General features: G+C 36.8%; 1 protein-coding gene across 3 annotated transcripts in view; it reads right to left on the bottom strand.

The window, feature by feature from the left end:
- The window catches only part of LOC148427124 (voltage-dependent calcium channel subunit alpha-2/delta-3-like), a 100,920-nt gene that overhangs the window by 52,114 nt on the left and 31,393 nt on the right, over nucleotides 1-17,413 (bottom strand). For all 3 annotated transcript variants that reach the window (XM_088402264.1, XM_088402269.1, XM_088402278.1), the window contains exons 5-10: nucleotides 9,292-9,454; nucleotides 5,271-5,402; nucleotides 3,932-4,143; nucleotides 3,093-3,167; nucleotides 895-984; nucleotides 358-471 (exon numbers count right to left, since the gene is read on the bottom strand). In XM_088402264.1, coding sequence (XP_088258390.1) covers nucleotides 358-471; nucleotides 895-984; nucleotides 3,093-3,167; nucleotides 3,932-4,143; nucleotides 5,271-5,402; nucleotides 9,292-9,454 — 786 coding nt within the window. The remainder of the gene's footprint in view (nucleotides 1-357; nucleotides 472-894; nucleotides 985-3,092; nucleotides 3,168-3,931; nucleotides 4,144-5,270; nucleotides 5,403-9,291; nucleotides 9,455-17,413) is intronic.

Here is a 17,413-nt window from a genome sequence, read left to right as displayed (position 1 = left end):
CAAAATCGCCTCTCAGCAGCTTCAGGCGTGGACTTTTACGATCCAACAAAAGGTCACAGGGGGACTGGCTCAATCGTTCATGTTTGCTTCACAACCAAATGATTTTCATGTTTGGTTTTGTTTTTCAAAATCATGTTTTTGCAGGCATGCTTTTTATCACTGATGTGGCAACAAGTTCCTTAATGTGTTCAGTTCAAAGTATTTTCTCAACAACATGGTCCTGGGCTGATCTATGATAGGCAGAACGTTTTAAAATGTAAAATGTATTCATCGTTTGTTGTTGGTGACTTCAATGTAAATTTGTCCTTTAACATAATATTGACATTAAAATGATGTGTGCATATTAGAACAGGCCACCTTCCTGTCTGGCCAGTTGAACTTGGCAAAGATGGCATCGTATGTGTCCACCGCGCCGTCGGTAACCAACATAATGGCTTGGCTGCATTCACTGCCCCTACCGGTCTCGTTGAACTGCCAAGACGGGGAGAAAGGAGGGCAGAGTTATTCGAGGACACCCGAAACAGCACCACAATGCAGACTGATTGAAAATCAGCATGCAAAATTCAGCATTGAATATGATTCCCTCTGCAGAAAGCAGTGCATCTTCAACCAACTTCCATTAAGTAATCAAACTGAAACGGATAGACTTTTTGGCATACCTTTTTCAAAGACACTGGATCTGTTGTGAGAGTATTTTACTAAGATAAAATGATTGCATTCAATGTGTAACTTTGCTTCTGTGTTACTTGTTAAACTCAAAATTGAAAATTGAGAATTCTATGCGTGGTTACTTTCACATGATGACTCTTCAGCTTTCATGCTTATGCATGATCCTGCTGGATATACGGCAAATTGCAGCAGAGTGAAGTGATGATGCATTGGCATGGTACTTACCTCACTGAGGAGGTTGAAGGCCTCACTTAGAGCAACGTCGAGCATTCCGATGCCTTGAGCAAACAGCTTGTCTAGGTGCTCCCGAAAATGCTGGAAAAATATGAAAATGGTTTTACTATCGTGGTGACAGTGTGATTGGAAAAAAAATTGTCACATATTATAATATGTGATAATAATAAATAACATATGTTATTTATATATATATACATATGTATGTATATATATATATATATATATATATATATATATATATATATATATATATATATATATATATATATATATATATATATATATTTTTTTTTTTTTTTTTTAAATATATTTATATATATATATATATATATATATATATAAATAAAGTTCTCCAAAAAATATAATAATGATGATTTAGGCTATTTGGTTTAAGAAACACTTAAATACATCATGTTTGCAGGGTTATATTTGTTGCCTTGCATCTTGTAGATGTAATGCAATGTTCTTTACCTCAATTTTGATACACCTTAGATGTGTTCTATAGAATTTTGAATTACCCAACCAAACAAGGACTCAATTTCTACGTGTTTTAACTTTTTGGCATAGCTCCACCATGCCCATCCTTAGTTATTATTTCCCCACCTTTACTTTGCTATTTATTTATCGCCTGTGGTCTTAGGCTCCACTGGGAGGAGAGAATGTTGGCCACACTCAGTGGGAGGCCGAAGCTGTATGAAGCCCCTATCAGTGTCTATTTATTGAAGCTTGGGTGCACAGCATCACACATCACTAACATATACGGTAATGGCATCAAAACAACCTCCAGCATGCCAATAGGCTAAACCGTTCCTTTAGCAGTCATGGAAAAGAAGGTTAATCAGTTGCAAAAAATGCCTGCAGCCCAGAGCACAGCAAATATTACCTGCTGTATTTGACTATGGCAACAAGAAAGAACTTGTTCTTTATGTTCGTGAGCAAAGATACCTATAAATGTCCCAACACAGTGGGACGCTCGATCCATATCGCAGCAGTGTGTCTGTGGGAGGATGTGCTAGTCTGTGCGCAAAATAATTTGACTTTTAGCCAGCTGTGAAATAACAGCTCGAATTGAGCACTCTTTAAAAAACAAAGCTTGGTCATATACAGTATGAGCCACTTAGTATGACCACGTATCCATTAGGGATGGAATGAGATTATAACATCACAAGATTTCTTATGCCTGCACTGCACCAGAGCGATTTGCTTTTTTTTAGGTTGTTGAGGCAGAAATGACACTTCGTACACAGGATAATGCTATGCTTGTTAGAGCTCGGAATGACGATAAAACAAGCCGTCAAAAAGGTGAAAACTTGGAGATAAACCTTTACCATACTGATAATATATGGACACCAATGCCTTGCTCATGCTTTTATTTTGAAATTCTTCCCGGCAGTGTGTAACAGTTGCCTTTATTCATCTTTCCATTGCACAACTTGAGTCCTGACTCCCAATAGGAACACTAAATTGTTCTCAAATCAAGTTTAATCGCTAATTTAGGGAGTTAAAAAAAAAAAGTCTCGATTACTGTGACGTCCATGAACTATATATTTTTAAATATATCTGATGTTTTCACAAAAGCAGGCTTATGTCGGCAAAAATGAAATTTGAGATAATGGTACATTCTGATTCCACACCAAACTCCCTTCAAAATGATATAAAATACATAACAGTAGCATACATATTAAATTACAGCAATTGAATGTTGCCATATTGATAATCTCTAGTTTGTGGAGAAAAATGTGCTTCAAGTTTTGCACATGGCAACATGACCTGAAACTTTCAGGAAGTGTTGAATGAACACCGGAGAGTAAATTCCAATAGCAGGTAAGGAGGACATTATCGCCTGAACATTTCATCCCAACAGATGAAATTGAGCAAAAATGATTGTTTGGCCTCAAGCCCAAAACAAATTTTCCATTAAGTTTACAAATAATTTCTGAGGCATCAGCTCCCAACGTTTGTTTGGTTCAATGTTGCTTACGTGTCGATCTAGTTGGTATTTGCATTAAAGGTAGTATGTTCATCTTCATTCAACCAAACAAAACCATGACCCTAATGAGCTGGTATAAATATAAAAACATCACTAATTAGCTTCAGCAAATGAATAAATGTGATACTTTTTAATTTTCTTCAAAGTGTCTGTCTTTAGACGGACGGAAATAATAAGAGACTGAAAGCGAGCTCACATCTTTGTTGGCGACGTCAGCTTGGACCAGTGTTCCATTCAGGCATGGCTCCACATAATGTAATTCCTCATTGTACTGAAACAATACAAATAAAATCGCTTATCATGACTTTTCCCAATACACTTATTTAATTCAGTGCTAAAACGATTGTTAATACGAGGATGGAGAATGCGCAACGCACACAGGCTATCGATGAACTGCAACAGAGCGATAATTAAACACATGAAAGTGCATGAAAGACTAGACATGTAGGCTACCATTCCCTCCCCCGCTGAAATTAATTTATGCATAGTGTCCCCTCAAAAGATTATTTTGGAATGAAGCAAAACAAGAAATCTTTGCTATCGAAAATAATGCTTCTCAGGGCTTTGAAACTTTTTGTGAAGTTATGAGCAACAGAAAGAAAAGAAAAAAAAAACAATAGGGAAATAAGCCAATGAGGCAAATGGATTGGGAAACATATTTCTCCAATCATTCTTCTTGTGTGAAAGAATAATTTTCTAAATAACATGATTAGGCTATGAAATGATAATGACAACTTTGTTCTGTGGTGAGACAGAATGTGGGCTGGCAGTGTGACAGGCTACATTTTAATGCCAAACACACACACACACACACACACACACACACACATGCAGTAACAATAGTTTGGATGCCTGAGGCGGGATCCAATCAACAGCCCTCTTTTTTCGTGCTTCAAATCTTCGTTTAGCAGGCAGCTAATTGGCTGAGACCATGACAAGAGAGACAGCAGATTTGTTCCAGAATTTTGTCTTATCTTTGCAAGAGTGGAAGTGACGCTATCGGAATCTGAGAACCAAGAAGATTTGTCAACTTACAGCAATGACATTGAAGAAGTCATCGTCTCCAAGAGTGTCCAGGATAGAGGAGACGGTTTGCCTAGCAATGGTCAGTCTGAGACCTTTCATGCTTCCGCTGACGTCAACCAGAATCACCACATCCTTTGGGGAGGTCGCAGCCTGGATGTACCACTTCCTGTTACGGCAGTCAAAAGCGATGACCCCGTGTTCATCCGGTTTCCATTTAATCCCTTGGATAGTGGAAAGAAAGGGATTACATTGCGTGCATGTGTGAGAACAGCACCAAACAAACGCTTTCTTCTGGATTATTGATCCCGGATACAATGGTGTAGATTCCAGAGCACAAGAATGATTGAAAGCCATTTTTGTGGTTGTTTTCCTCAAAAAGTACAGAATGGATGTCAATATGGAGTAAACATTTCGATAACAGATAACAAATTTGTTAGAATGCACTGCAAATCCTTTCAAACAAACTTGTGAGCTAAATGCTACAAACATAGCACTTTTTCCATATTGGCACGGGGTATGCATTATGGTAGAACAAAATGCGGAGTTAATATAATACTCAAATCGAAGAAATTATTGATAACAATTTATTTGGTGTATTGGTATAATACAGGCCAAATGCAAGTCATGCTTTCTCCATGGTTACACAATTTAAATGTATTAGATGTATTTGTAAATGTGTTCAAATATTGTTGTGTGTTCAAATGTACTTACAATTAAATTCTAGGTTAAAACTATTTTTTGCTATAAAGCCATAGGATATTGTCTTATAGTATATATGCTCAAGTTAAAAATGATCCTATATTTGGCCAACATTATCTCAATATGTTCAAAATTTAGTAGTAAACCTTGTTTATTACTACTGTTATCGTTGTATTATTACCGTATTTAAATGTGTTCAAATTTTTTAGTACTTGTATTTGTAATTTCATTTTAATATAGATGTAATTATGTTCAAAGCTACTTGTATTGCAATTGTAGGCAAAAATGTTGAGGTTAAATAGCAAATTATTAGTAATTCTTATGGTTTATTATCATTTTGTTCTACATTTTCCCATAATGTCACAGAGTATGTATATGCACAAGGCAATACCCCACGGCATTATGAGTTTTCCAGTCAAAAGTGTTTACTACACATCGGTAGCGCCATGCTTCCGTAAAATAGCACAATTAAATATGAATTGTATTCATACAGTAGCTATTTAATTACTGCATGCTAGTTGTGTTCATGTTCATGCTGCTTCCCTGCTGGCCTCCAATGACAGTTTGATAGTGAACATTTCCACACGCCATTAGCGAAGATGGAGACAAAGAAAAAGACAAACAAACAAACACACAAGTAAACACTTACCCGGGTACTGTCTGAAAAAGCCTTTGGCACTGCCAAAGTACTGCCATATGAGTGATGGGTCTTTCTTAAAGTTATCCACAAACACTTTGTTCAAGGCCTCCGACCAGTACACTCCATTAACGATGGCAGAGTCTAATGATTCATGGGGGGGGGGGGGGGGCAGAGGTAGAAAATAAAACCATTTCAGTCCAAAAATACAGAAATTAACAAGAAACTTTAGAAAACAAGGCATTTTGTGCTTTCTCTCAAAGTGCTGTACAAGGTTCACCCTGGTTTCCAAACGTGTTGCAGACGTCAATGAGAAAATGATGAATGCTGCCTTGTGCATTAAGGGCGAGAACACAGGTCAGCCTGATGGTAGAAATTTCAACAAACGCAAACGCAAGAATGTATGAGACCACGTTCATCCGCTTGTCTGTTGTAGCTGCTCCATTAAAAAAAAAAGAAAGAAAAAAAAACATGGTTTTGTTTTGCTTACTGGTCACATGCTAGCTTTGCTGGTGGCATTATAATAGCAGCGGCAAAAGCTCAACAATCAATGCAGCCAAGATTCAAAAACCTGAACCATCAGTTACTGAGCAACCCACTCTACAAACTAAGCCACAGACACAAAAGAAAAAAAACATGCTGTTGTTGCTTTGCTATTAGATGGTGACACTCAGCAGCAATACAGTATGCTAGCGACATGCTAGCCCTGCTGCTTTTGTCGGGCTTTTGCTGGTGACCCAAACAGACAAGCGCAAAAACACAACAAAAGTATGCCGGTCTTCATTTATATATTTATTTGTTCATTTATTTGTTTATTCATTTGTTTGTTTAGGTGTGGGCTTAATCATAAAATAACCACAGTGTGACTTTTTGCCCATCACTTAGCTTATCGCGTCATTACTCATTACTCTAACATAACTCGACATAACTCAAGAGTGTTTATGCCACTGGTTGAGAAAAAAATTCAATAACATGACACTTGTCGAATACTTTAATCAGCCAAGTGCCCCAAAACAACGCAAACTATTTACAAATGATTAAAAAGAAATACTTAAAACAGAGAGGGTTGTCATCAGTTTATGATTTATCTAACTTTGGAATTATATTTGTAGTGGGATCTCTAGGTGTATTTTACTCACAGTAATGCCAGAACATAAGATAAACCATAACAACACAACACAATTAAGCTATAAGTTGATTCATGTTCCAATTAATTTGCTCTTAATTTTAAACTTTAAATATTTCGGTCATGACTTTAGAAAGCATCATATTAGATATGCTGCAGAAACCCTGTTAAAGCCTTTCATAGCCTCTGAAGAGCCTTTACATACCCCCTTTTGAGAACCGCTGGTTTATGCTACCCAAAGGGAAAAAAAAATTGTTTATGTGTGACTAAGACCAACATTCACAGTGAAAAAAAATATGGGGTGATTGAATTAAGAAAGGTTAACATACACAGCTTTCATCAAATAATAGATACAGAAAAGCCTGACAGAAAAAAAACAAGCCTAGATGGAAAGGCAGTGCAGACATGTGAACTGGAGACAGAAAAGCAGATAAGACGTTTCTCATCATCTCCATTGTTGTGCTGTCATCACTCCTGCCAATAAGCTGTGAATGAATTAGTCTTTTGGAAGCAAGCTTGATATGCAACACCAAGCCACCACCGTGGATTGAAGGGAGAAAGATATTTATTTGGACGTGAACCATTTTGCACAACAATATGCCGCGTTTTGTTGTATGACTTTGTATAACAATTCACAAAATTAATCTGCACACTGCCAGTCTCCGACAACAGTTCTTTCTGTAATACATAAACAAGAGAGTCTGCGACAAGTGCATTATACAGTATGCTCTTATTTAGTGTCAACTATAAATGAAAAAACATGATAAATTAAAAAAACGCATGGCATCCAGCCATCTATTTTCTGCCACTCATCCGCTATTATGGGTATAATGTATTTTTTGAAACGTAACTTCAGATATTAATGAGGGAACGCAGTATAAGTCTTTTTGTATGTTAAACGTGCTTTATTCCATTTTTTTTTGTTAGTCCATGTTTTTTTGTTCATTACTGTTATACTGTTTTCTTTATTACTTGATACGTGTGTCAGCCGCTTTCTGGGAGACAAATTATCATCAAAAACTCGAAATTGCAAAATAATAGTAAATAATATAATACATTAATAATAGAAGATTGCTCAAAATGTTATGGCATTTTAAGAAAAATGCTGTGTTAAAGTAGGTATGGCTCTCTCTCTCTCAATGTTTTTTGGGGACAGGGATTTTTTTTGTGTATGAGAAGTACTAGTGGTGTCATTACTTTTGATCAATATTGTGACTACTCAAGGTTTGAGTTCACACACTGGTTTCAGTCTGAGTAAAAGTGGTTTCCAATATCCCTTGTTTTTTGTTTATTTTTTTAAGTAATATGCTTTAGGGTGTAACATTTAAAACACTTTCCTCAGGCAGGCGTTAACAATTTCACACATTTTCAAAACACTCTCAACATTCAAATAAAAAAGCAAGGCAAAAGAACTGCAATTAAAAAAAACTGTGAAAAAGCAAAGCCGTGAAAGAAAGGCGAACAAGGTGAGCAAAGGAACACTCGACACCGTTTTGTAGTATTTTTGGGTCCCAATTGTTGCACATTGATTTTGTTGTCTGCTTTCTGGCAAGGGCGACAAGAAGAGAAGTCCACAACCAAAAATGGCTTTGGCCTTTAGACACGCAACCCCATTTTCAAAGCACAAGTGCTTCAATGAAAATGTTCGAAGAATCATTTCTTCCTCTAATCCAAGCCTCTTAGTGCTTTTTTTTCACAGTAGGGCAATTGGTTGCCCACCAAACAAGCTCCCTGCAGTCCCAGCAAACACATTCGCATTCTCACTAACAGCGAACAAAGCCGGAGGATTTCAAAACTCTCCAAGCTCTTTCCCTCTAATTCTATTCATTTGCCAAGGATATCGCATCAAGATTAGGCTTCCTCTCCTTGCATTAGACAGCCAATCACACTCATAGAATTTTCATTCATTTCCTTTTTCTATTTCATGCAATCTCCTTCTGTCACTCATTTAATTTTTTTCCCCTGCCATCACCTAGCAATTAGACTCTTCCTTGGGCCTTCCATCATGGTGACTCAACCCACTTTCTTCCCCCAATTCTACCCCAGGTCGCTGACTTAAGCCCTTGCGACATGTAGACGGCCCACTAAGCACTGGTTAAAGGGATAGTCCACTTATTTAGCCATTTTCAGCAGTAAAAAGTTATTATTTTGTCTTTAATTAATTTTCTGGATAATGTATTTTTCATCTAAAATTATATGTTTTAAAAAATATCTTGGACCTACGGTCAGATTCCAACAGCTGTCATGTCAACTGAAAATGATATCACATTCTCAAGGCACTGGTAATGACCAATCACAACCCATCTTGTGAACGTCACACGAACAACAGATCTTGTTCTTAATACATTTGAGGAGAGCAGGGTTTGAATCCTGTGTGACAATCACAATCTTGAGCCTTCAACCCATGATGTCATTTTCATTCAACAGCAAGTGGGAAAATCTCTAAACTAATTAAGTATAAAATGAAAAATATAAAAATACAACAATACATAATAGATAAGATAGTAAACATTTTAAAAATCCAATACAAAAATAGGAAATGAATATGAAAACTAATTTAGTCATGTAAACTTTTTACGGTTGAAAATGGCAAAATGAGTGGATCAACCCGTCAAGGCCTGACTTTATTGCGCCGACGGTCTGAAGGGTGAATCGGAGGGGTGTTTGACTTTCAACAATTCATCTCAATAAAGCGTGTGAACGAATACAACCAAGTAATTGAAGGTTTTGCATTTCGCAAAAACAAATGCAGACACAGTGTGCAGAAAGCAAACTTCATCATTTTCATCAATTATTCGACGTAAAATTACTCCCCCAGAAACAGAAACACGCCATTAACCTTTCCTCAAGTATGTGTCTGAATCACAGTTGGAAGCTAACGATGGCAAAACGAGCCGGTGAACATACCCTTGTTGTACATGTTAGTGGGCACCTGGACCACACTGAGACTCAGGTTGACTGACAAGTTGTTGAAGTGGTCATTAGGCTGTAGGATGAACTCGCCTCCCAGCTCCACATTGTTGCCCTCCTCGTCCACTTCATTTATCAGAACCGCATTGAAGTATTCATACTGTGGACAAGTCAGAGACAGTGTTTGGGTTAGGGTCCATCTTGCTCATGAAAACTCAGTTATCCCAGGTGCTGATGTAACCCTGAATCATCCCAGACGTGAGTGGTATTAGCGTGATAACATGCCAAGTTAGCAATTTCTCCCTCCTAGTAAACTCCTTTTCTATTAACGTGCCGCATGCGCTGCCCTGGCTTTGCTGTATTTTTAGTGCTGCATATACTGGAAAGACTATTAATAAATGATGGCGCTGGATAAATATAGCCCACTTGGCTCCTTGCATCCCCGAAGCCAAGATACCACCAGCCATGGTTAAGGCCTGAGGGGAGGGCAAAACATGCAGATTATAAAAGAATCTACTGTATTGCACAGTAAAAGCAAAACTTTACCATGTCCATTATTGATTGATGGATGGGTGGATGGATGGATGGATGGATGGATGAATGGATGGATGAATGGATGGATGAATGGATGGATGGATGATAGATAGATAGATAGATAGATAGATAGATAGATAGATAGATAGATAGATAGATAGATAGATAGATAGATAGATAGATAGATAGATAGATAGATAGATAGATAGATAGATAGATAGATAGATAGATAGATAGATAATTGAATTGCATATAACTGAAACTGTAATCAAGTCAGAAAGATAAAATGAGGCTTCAAAAAGACATTTCTATCAAGTCTTTCATATGAAATGGTGACAAGACTTTAAACAATCTGCTAAAACTATAGCGAAAGAAATACAACAAATAGTGTTTAATGACGCTGTTAAAAGACTTATTTGAATTCGCAGCATGTGTGCTTTAATTTTGATTAAAATTGCAGCCATTAGCCTGACAGTTTCAGCAGCGTGGAAGTGAGTGTGGGTGTGTAAATGTGTGCATTTGCATCTGTGCATGTGCGTGTCCATGTGTAGGTGTCTGTGTTAAGTCAATTACGCCATCCCAATAGTACTGTCAGTAAAGGAGTACCCAATGCTACTAATGCAGTCCCTGATCATAGTGTTAACAACCTGATCTTTATGACGGAAGGCCACATTTGCACCATCAGCAGCACCCACTCAGCGTGGGTGAGAGAGAAGACAAGAGGATGAGGAGGGGGACAAGAGCAAGTCAATAGCAAAGAACATCTTAGTTCCTCGTATCAAAAAATAGATTGTCATGCTCATGCATTACATCGATGTTACAAGCATGTTTCCCCTTGCCTTCTTCATCTGTAAATTTCTTTATTAATTCAATTGCCTCACTAGTAGCTGATTGATGTTAGATTGTTCTTTTCACTGTGTAGAGTGGAAGACATTTGATAAAATGTCAAATCAAAAAAATGGTGGCAAAAGCAATTTGTGAAAGTGTAAAATGCAAGATATTTCATCACTGAGCGCTTGAGACTCCAACGGCGACCGTTACACAGCATGTTCACTCACTCGTACCAACTGCAGAGGCAACAGGTGTAAAAGTGAAGGAGACCATCATATTTAAAAACGGGCTTTGCACTTCTGCTCGATCCGGTGCTTTGCACCATGCGAAACTGGGGACACAACTGCCAGCGTGAAATAAGGTGTCGTGTGTTAGAAGAAGAGGAGCAAGAGAACCTGACTTTTTTTTCCTGAATTTTCCAAATAGTATGTTTTTATTCATCTTATTCTGATTAAGCACATGTTTTGAAAAAATTATACTACATCAAGAATTCATTAGTACACAAGCTCTTTCCGTAAAATAATGCAGAATGTTTCTGTAAATGTAAGCATTATTAAATGTAAGACAATTTTTACTTACAATATTTACTGGTGATTTAATTGTTTTAAAATGTGAACGTGTCGTTAAATAAATGTTATGGATTGCAAGGCACAGCAAAGTCGTACTTTTTTGTTGTCATCATATTACATCTATTAACTTTTGTGCAGTATTTTGACCATTTTTGGGTCATTTTCTTCCATATCATTCTTGCTGTATTTTAATATTAAAGATCGAATGTTGGGACAAAATATCCCAGAATTGTAATGGCATGCTTAGTACTTTGCAGTTGGGAATTTTACAGACTTAAAATAAAAACATAATTGAATGTAGCTATGTATCCTTTGGAAAGCAGAAATGGTGAATTTAAACTTCAAATGAAAACAGTCCATATTTCCTCATCTTGTTAATGTGGGAGTTTCATACACGCACTTTTAGAGAAACGTCCAACTATTTGCTGCTGGTTTCACACACACAAAAAGGCATGAAATTGAGTGAGAGCCACAAGGGGGAAAGAGATAGGGCACCAGAAAGGACCGTGACGCCTCAACCCGCTGGTGTTCACTTTCAACTTTCATCACTCCCAGGGTGTGCAAATATGACTGGAAAACAACTGGGGGCATGGATGCAGGTAATTTGGGGGTAAACACAACAGTGCAAGAAATAACCTGAGGGGAAGCCAACATTTGTACTCAACAGCCTTCATTATACAAAAAAAAAAAAAGTATTGAAAGGGAAAAAGTAGTCTTTAGTATTTACCTTAAAACACTTCTACTGCATCAGTTCAGGTCTCTAGCTTTTTTGTGTGTATGTTTCTAATACTTACATTTCCACAGACTTGTTAGCCTAGTGGGTCCGCCCAAAAGGAGTCTATAATGGTATAATTGAACACGGCCAAAAGAAAAGTGCTTTTTGTACCTTTTAGGCTCTGATTGCCTGTCACTGGAGTGCTGCCCTCAAGTGAAGGGTTAGAAAAATGTAGTAACATCTGAGTCTTACAACTCCAAACATCGAAATGAGTGTGCAATACATGAGTAGTGAGAGAACATAAGACACTGTGACACTGAGATTGGAAAATTAACAAACAGATCTTGTTATACTGAGGTGAATGTCATTATTACTCATCATCAGCATCTTTCAGCAGCCCATGTTCTGTCCACAGGAAATTAGTAATGAACTTAATTACTAGATAATTATCTCTCCAGATGCGCTCTCCACTCAACAATGAGCTGTGAAGAGGAACTGTATTGGGAACAGGTCAGGCTCGTCCAGGGAAAAGCCAAAATTTAGCCCTACACTCTCTTATGGACAATCGTGTGATAGTATGTTATGCTATATTTGTTTCAACTACATATGAACTTTTGACTGTTTTGCTTCTGCATATTTTACAATAGTAATGTTTTGTTTTTGGTAAAATTACATGACAATGTTTCTTTGTGCAAACAAATTCTTAAGGCAGGAAACGCCAGAAGACATTTAAAATGTATTCAAAATTTTAAATCTTAATATTTCTATTTTCATGCAATGCTACTGGGTTTAACAAATACGCTTCTCCTGAAAAGTAATTATTTAGGGAATACAATGAAAAAATGTTGCTGTCGTTCGATCCAGTTAAAACATATACAGATGTTGAGCATATAGTATGCCGGAGTATAAGTGAATCGTAGAATTGTATTTCATAAAACCCAAGACCAAGAACAATCTTGATATTATATTTAAAACACTTAAAGTATGCCATTAGTTACAATGTAGTTTCTATTTTTTGAGTTAAACAGTCTTTTGAATGGCTTGTTTTCAGTGAAAAGCTCTGTTTAAAGAGCGAATAGTTTCATCACTACAGCTGATTTATTAACACAAGCAAATTATGACTATTTTTAAAACACACACACACAACCACACAACCACATGCTGCAATCATGTTTCTTTTTTTTTTCAAGAGTCCAGATATTCAATTGCTCCTTGATATTGATTTTCAATGTTTTTCTGGAGTTTGGCTAATGGGTATAAAAAATGGCTCGTACTAAATGAAATGTATTAGTCAATTACTTTAGGTAATTAAGTATGGAATTCATTGATCACTTTAGTGCTTTGTTCTCCAAAGTAATTGCTTATGTTATTACTATGTTAATCATTTTCATAATTAAGTAAATAAGTACTTTAATAAATAATACCTAAAGTAATTGAGTACTTTTTTGAGCACTTTAAATCATTCTGTGCTTAATTCCATAAGGTAATCGATTAATTTAGTAGCTAATTAGAATAATAGAATCATCTGATACTTAATGACCTGAAGTGACTGATTATTTTCATGCCTAATTTATTTAGAACCAGCCATTTCGAATTTCAAATTCATGTACTCTTATAAAAGAACATAAAAATATGTCTTTGGGATTTAATGAGTTTAGAACTGGCCATGAAAACACAAAATGTGGATGCGTGGTTTAATTATGTGCCATCAGTTATCCAGCGGAAATGCAGTATAAGTCGCCATGGAGTAAAGAGTTGCAGGACTGACCAAAATATGAAAAAAATCAAATAAAATAACCAGCCACCGAAGTCTGAAAAAGACTAAAGGGATTAAAATCACATTTTCTGAATGCAACACGTAATCATTTTCATAGAAATGGTGTGTGCAGGGGCGGGTCAGTGAAGCAGAAGATGAAGCGATTAAACTGGCGGCAGCACAGGTCAAATACTGTATGCTTTGATAAAGAAAAACAAACACTGGCAAATCTACAAGCATGAGATCTGGTCTACACACTCCACTGGAAATAGTCGAGATATGTTCGTGGCGGAACAAAAACGTTGAGGTTTCTTCTCCCCACCTCCAAGCGGGACTACGTTTGCAGGAAGCAGCATGAGGCTTTGGTCCACGGACGGTCTTCGTTGGCTGCGCAGGGCGCGGGGAGCTGCTTGATACTTTCCTATTTACACTGCATGAGCATTGCGGGTAAAAGAGCGAGGGAGGGAAATCGGAGCAGATTAGCATGCCAATTTCTCTTGGAAGCAGAAGAGCTCTGGAATGGATAGATAAGGAAATTCCAAGCAAACCCCTGCCAGCCAAATATGTATCCAATAGCCAAAAAACACACAAATACACCCTGAATAGTGATGGAGGAGGTTTCACCCTACAGGGTGGATGGGTATTTTTAACCCAGCTGGTGATAATTACCATGTATTATGTGCCATGGTCTGCAATAAAAAGCAAAATCAGAACTACTACCATCACAGCTGTGTGACACGGCCCCGCGTATGCAAACCTTTGCAGGTGTGGTGGAAATACAGCAAAAAATATATATTCACAGGGGTTAGGTTCTTATCTGGAGGAAACGTTGCCATTCAATTTTCAATTGCGACTGGTAGACGAAAATATTAATTAATTGATCCAGATCAGATTTAGCGCTGCAGAAGATAACCCACAATGACAAAAAGAGTCCGGGTGATAAATGTAAGCATGTAGTGGGAGCATGATGGCAGAACACAAATAGATGCGCTTTTGATCAATTTGGGTCTTTGAGTACTGTTTTTAATTTGAATTGTTGGAGTTCAACCGAGTGTAATATTGCAACACCATGCAGCCCATACAGAAAAAAACGATTTGTAGCGATAGAGTTTGCATATTATTATTTCACATTAATGACTGTATGGAATAAAAATGACATTTATAAACTTACAAGATAGGGTTGTTTTTTTTTCCAAACCGATACCAATACAAGTACTCAACTCAAGTAGTCACCCATACCAAGTACCGAAGCCACTAGTACTTTGAAACAATATTTCCCCACAATATTAAAACAATAATCGATCATTTTAGTGAAAATTCTACCTAAACATAAATCGATAAAGAAAGAAAGTCAATCTGAAAAAGATAACATCAGTCGTGAGTCGTCACTTGATTTTTTTTTTTATTTATTAGGAGAAACTTCAAAATAAAAGCATGCCATGGTCGTTTGTGTCCCACATTACCTGTGATGGTACAATTTATTTTGAAGTATTGTCTAGTGTTCTAACGCTGTTTGGCTATTTTACTATAATGCGGTGGCTTGACATTCTCTCGTGTATTTCATTGCACTTGTTGACCAACAAGCTGAAAAAAAGATGAGTTAAAAAGATAGATTTGTTTAAAAAGACATTTGCTGTTACCTTTAATTTTCTGAAAAAGAAGAGTATTTTAAATACATTTTTATATGCAATGGTTTTGCCTTTTAGATGTCAAATAGCTTTCATGTCTGAGTTTGTTTTTGATGTGGGGGAGAGTCAATTTGACTTTTTGAGAATGAAAGCTTTCAACCTACCGCGGAAAATGCAGGCTTGTATACATTTAATAAAAAATTGCGAATAAATCTTTCCGACAGAGCGAGCGCAGGATAGAAATTCAAAACACAAGCATTATCAGCCGTCTAAATGAAACGGACCAGAGCATGAGCGGTAAATACCTGGGCATCCACTCGGATGCCTTCCACAGCTGACAGCATCAACACAAAATGAACCGTTACGGGCGCGCAGGCGCTTCCCCAGACTCGAAAAGTAGTTGAGCAGCAATTCCTCCCAAGCCGGCTTTGCATCACTTTTCCATTTAAACCCCAACTTCCTGCCGTGTCTCCTCCTCTCTCTCTAAACTCTCTCCTGAGATGTGCTCTAAGTCAACTAAAAAAAACATGACGAGCACACAACCTCGCACACTCACACCAATTGCTATTTTGTCTTGCATCCACACTCATATAAAGCAAACTTGCACTCCAAAAATTTAAGCTGCTCAAATGGATTTAGGGCAGAACAGAGAAGAAAGTGGCTTGGTTAGTTTTTGAGAAGGAAAAGACAGAGAGGCAAAAACTATGAATAATTCATGATTTATGAGCATTCTATTGCACAAATAACATTCCGATTATTTTATGCTCCAGTGAGAAAATTGATGAGTTTCCTCCTACGTATAGTTCAATCTGCGGTAAGTATTAGTCAAGATCATCGCGCCTTACACAAGAAGCTGAAGATTCGCGTAGCATTTGGAGCAGCCAAAGCCCAAATGCCAAACAGTTAAAAAAAAAAAAACATCAAAACTGAAGATCGAAACACCTTTTTTTCACATGTGGATTAAGCCCTCCAAAAAGCCATGAAAACTACTAGATGTTCTCAAAACGGTACGCATTTGTTAGCTTTTAGGGACCTACTTTTGAAACTGTGATAATTGTTGATAAAGGTTATTTTACCTTTATTATGATATTTTATTATTATAGCTTTTTGGTTTTCTCCCTCTAATTTCCATATTTCTTCCTTGATTCCATTACTACATAGTACTATTGTACCAGGTAATATCACAAATTTTCTAAACAAAACCCAGCATATGAATATGATATTTTCTTGCTAGTGCCAGTAATGTCACCATTTTGGACCGATTCTCACTTTGCAAATCAAACTGTTCAGCTGTATTTTCTTTGTGTATTTTCTTTCTTTGAAAATTGTTTTTCTAGTGTTTCATTTTTTTATGAATTGCATATGTTTCAATAGCTCTCAATATCTGCATTACATATTACTCAAAATTGTTCTGTAAAATAATCCACTCCTTCTACATTATTACACATCCTTCCATAATTTTTCATTCAGGTTCCAGGCATTCTAATGCAACTTCTTGAGAATTTGAATTGAATTTAAAGCAGAAAAAGAATGAAATAGACAAAAGAAAAAAAATACTTCAGCAACAATTATTTTCTTACTCTATGCATGTGAGGTTTCAAAACCACAACTTTCCAGCTATTTTCAAATTGGTCTTCAGCACTTGTACAATAGTCTTTCTTCTGTTTTGTTTAATAAACTGTTCATCATCAACACATTGCACCTGACACAAAAATGGTTATGCTTCAATTTCATTCAACTCATCAATATTCACTGCCACCGCTCACAAAAAGCACAGATGCCAAATCAATGCTCAGAATAAAAAAAACAAAAACAAATGCGAAGTCAACTATGAGGCACATTTGCCTTTAGATTTTATATAATGACACTTTTTAAATAAGTATGCGAATCGTTGGCATGGTTTCTTTTGGGAAAAAAGGGTACCTGATAGTTTGGCAGATGCAAGATGAAACATTTATTGCAAAAGTGGATTAGAAAGAGATGTAGAGGAGCAATAAAAAAAAAAGGTAAAGCTTGCAGGAGAAGATTCCTAATCCCTTCTTGCCAGTTTTATTTATGAAGTTATTTCATACTTGTAATGAATGAT

The sequence above is a fragment of the Hippichthys cyanospilos genome, chromosome 2 (genome assembly GCF_059441005.1).
Source record: "Hippichthys cyanospilos isolate Australia breed blue-spotted pipefish chromosome 2, RoL_Hcya_1.0, whole genome shotgun sequence".
NCBI classification, from domain to species: domain Eukaryota; kingdom Metazoa; phylum Chordata; class Actinopteri; order Syngnathiformes; family Syngnathidae; genus Hippichthys; species Hippichthys cyanospilos.
Note: the sequence above shows the minus strand (reverse complement) of the source record. Positions and strands in the feature narration are given on the sequence as shown.